This window comes from Ceraceosorus guamensis, assembly GCF_003144195.1.
Source record: "Ceraceosorus guamensis strain MCA 4658 unplaced genomic scaffold IE81scaffold_81, whole genome shotgun sequence".
NCBI classification, from domain to species: domain Eukaryota; kingdom Fungi; phylum Basidiomycota; class Exobasidiomycetes; order Ceraceosorales; family Ceraceosoraceae; genus Ceraceosorus; species Ceraceosorus guamensis.
Window position 1 is genome coordinate 4,664 of NW_020290076.1, and position 652 is coordinate 5,315.

Consider the following 652-nt stretch of genomic DNA (forward strand, 5'->3'; position numbering starts at 1 on the left):
AGGCCTGACGAGGTGCGGGCGGAGGACGAGATGGAGTCGCTGGCGCAGAGGGCTGAGGACGAGGAGGAGCGATGGCCGCTGGACCCTGTTGCGAAGGCTGACGCGGACCCTGTCGCGAGGCCTGACAAGGTGCGGGCGGAGGACAAGATGCGATGGCAACTGGGGCCTGTCGTGAGGCCTGACAACGTGTGCGGGCGGAGAACGAGATGCGACGGCAACCGGGGCCTGTCGTGAGACCTGACGACGGGAAAGAGGGAAAGCTCACGTTGGCTAAGACATTCTGCTCCGGTAATGAAGCGAATGTTGGGTATCTTGATAGCTGGGTGCAGGCGACTTGGACCTCTCGGCGGGCGACGCCTTCTTCGCCAATCGTGCCCCCGCCATCCGCTCCGGCACCGTCGTCGTCGCAACCTCCTCCTCCTCCGCCGCCAGCGCCCTTCTCTGTGAACGCTCCTGCACAGTCGGCGACCAGCATTCACCTGCCTGTGGGAAGTATCTTTGCCTGCAAGACCAAGCTTGCCACCAGAAGCCGCAGAGTAAAGGTCAACGTGGGCTTCATCAATGGTGATGCACGTCACTACCGGGCCTTTGGCTCTATCAGGAAGCTCGGGTTACTGAGCTTGTGTTGAAGCACAGCTCAGTGAAGCCAGGC

General features: G+C 62.1%; 1 protein-coding gene across 1 annotated transcript; it reads left to right on the forward strand.

Moving 5' to 3' along the window:
* Positions 1-206: 206 nt before the first annotated feature.
* IE81DRAFT_349584 (hypothetical protein) lies at positions 207-629 on the forward strand (the record flags this gene model as incomplete). The annotated part of the gene is made up of 1 exon (XM_025516411.1): positions 207-629. One exon carries the CDS (start codon positions 207-209, stop codon positions 627-629), a length of 423 nt encoding a protein of 140 aa, XP_025367227.1.
* Between the last annotated feature and the right edge of the window lie 23 nt (positions 630-652).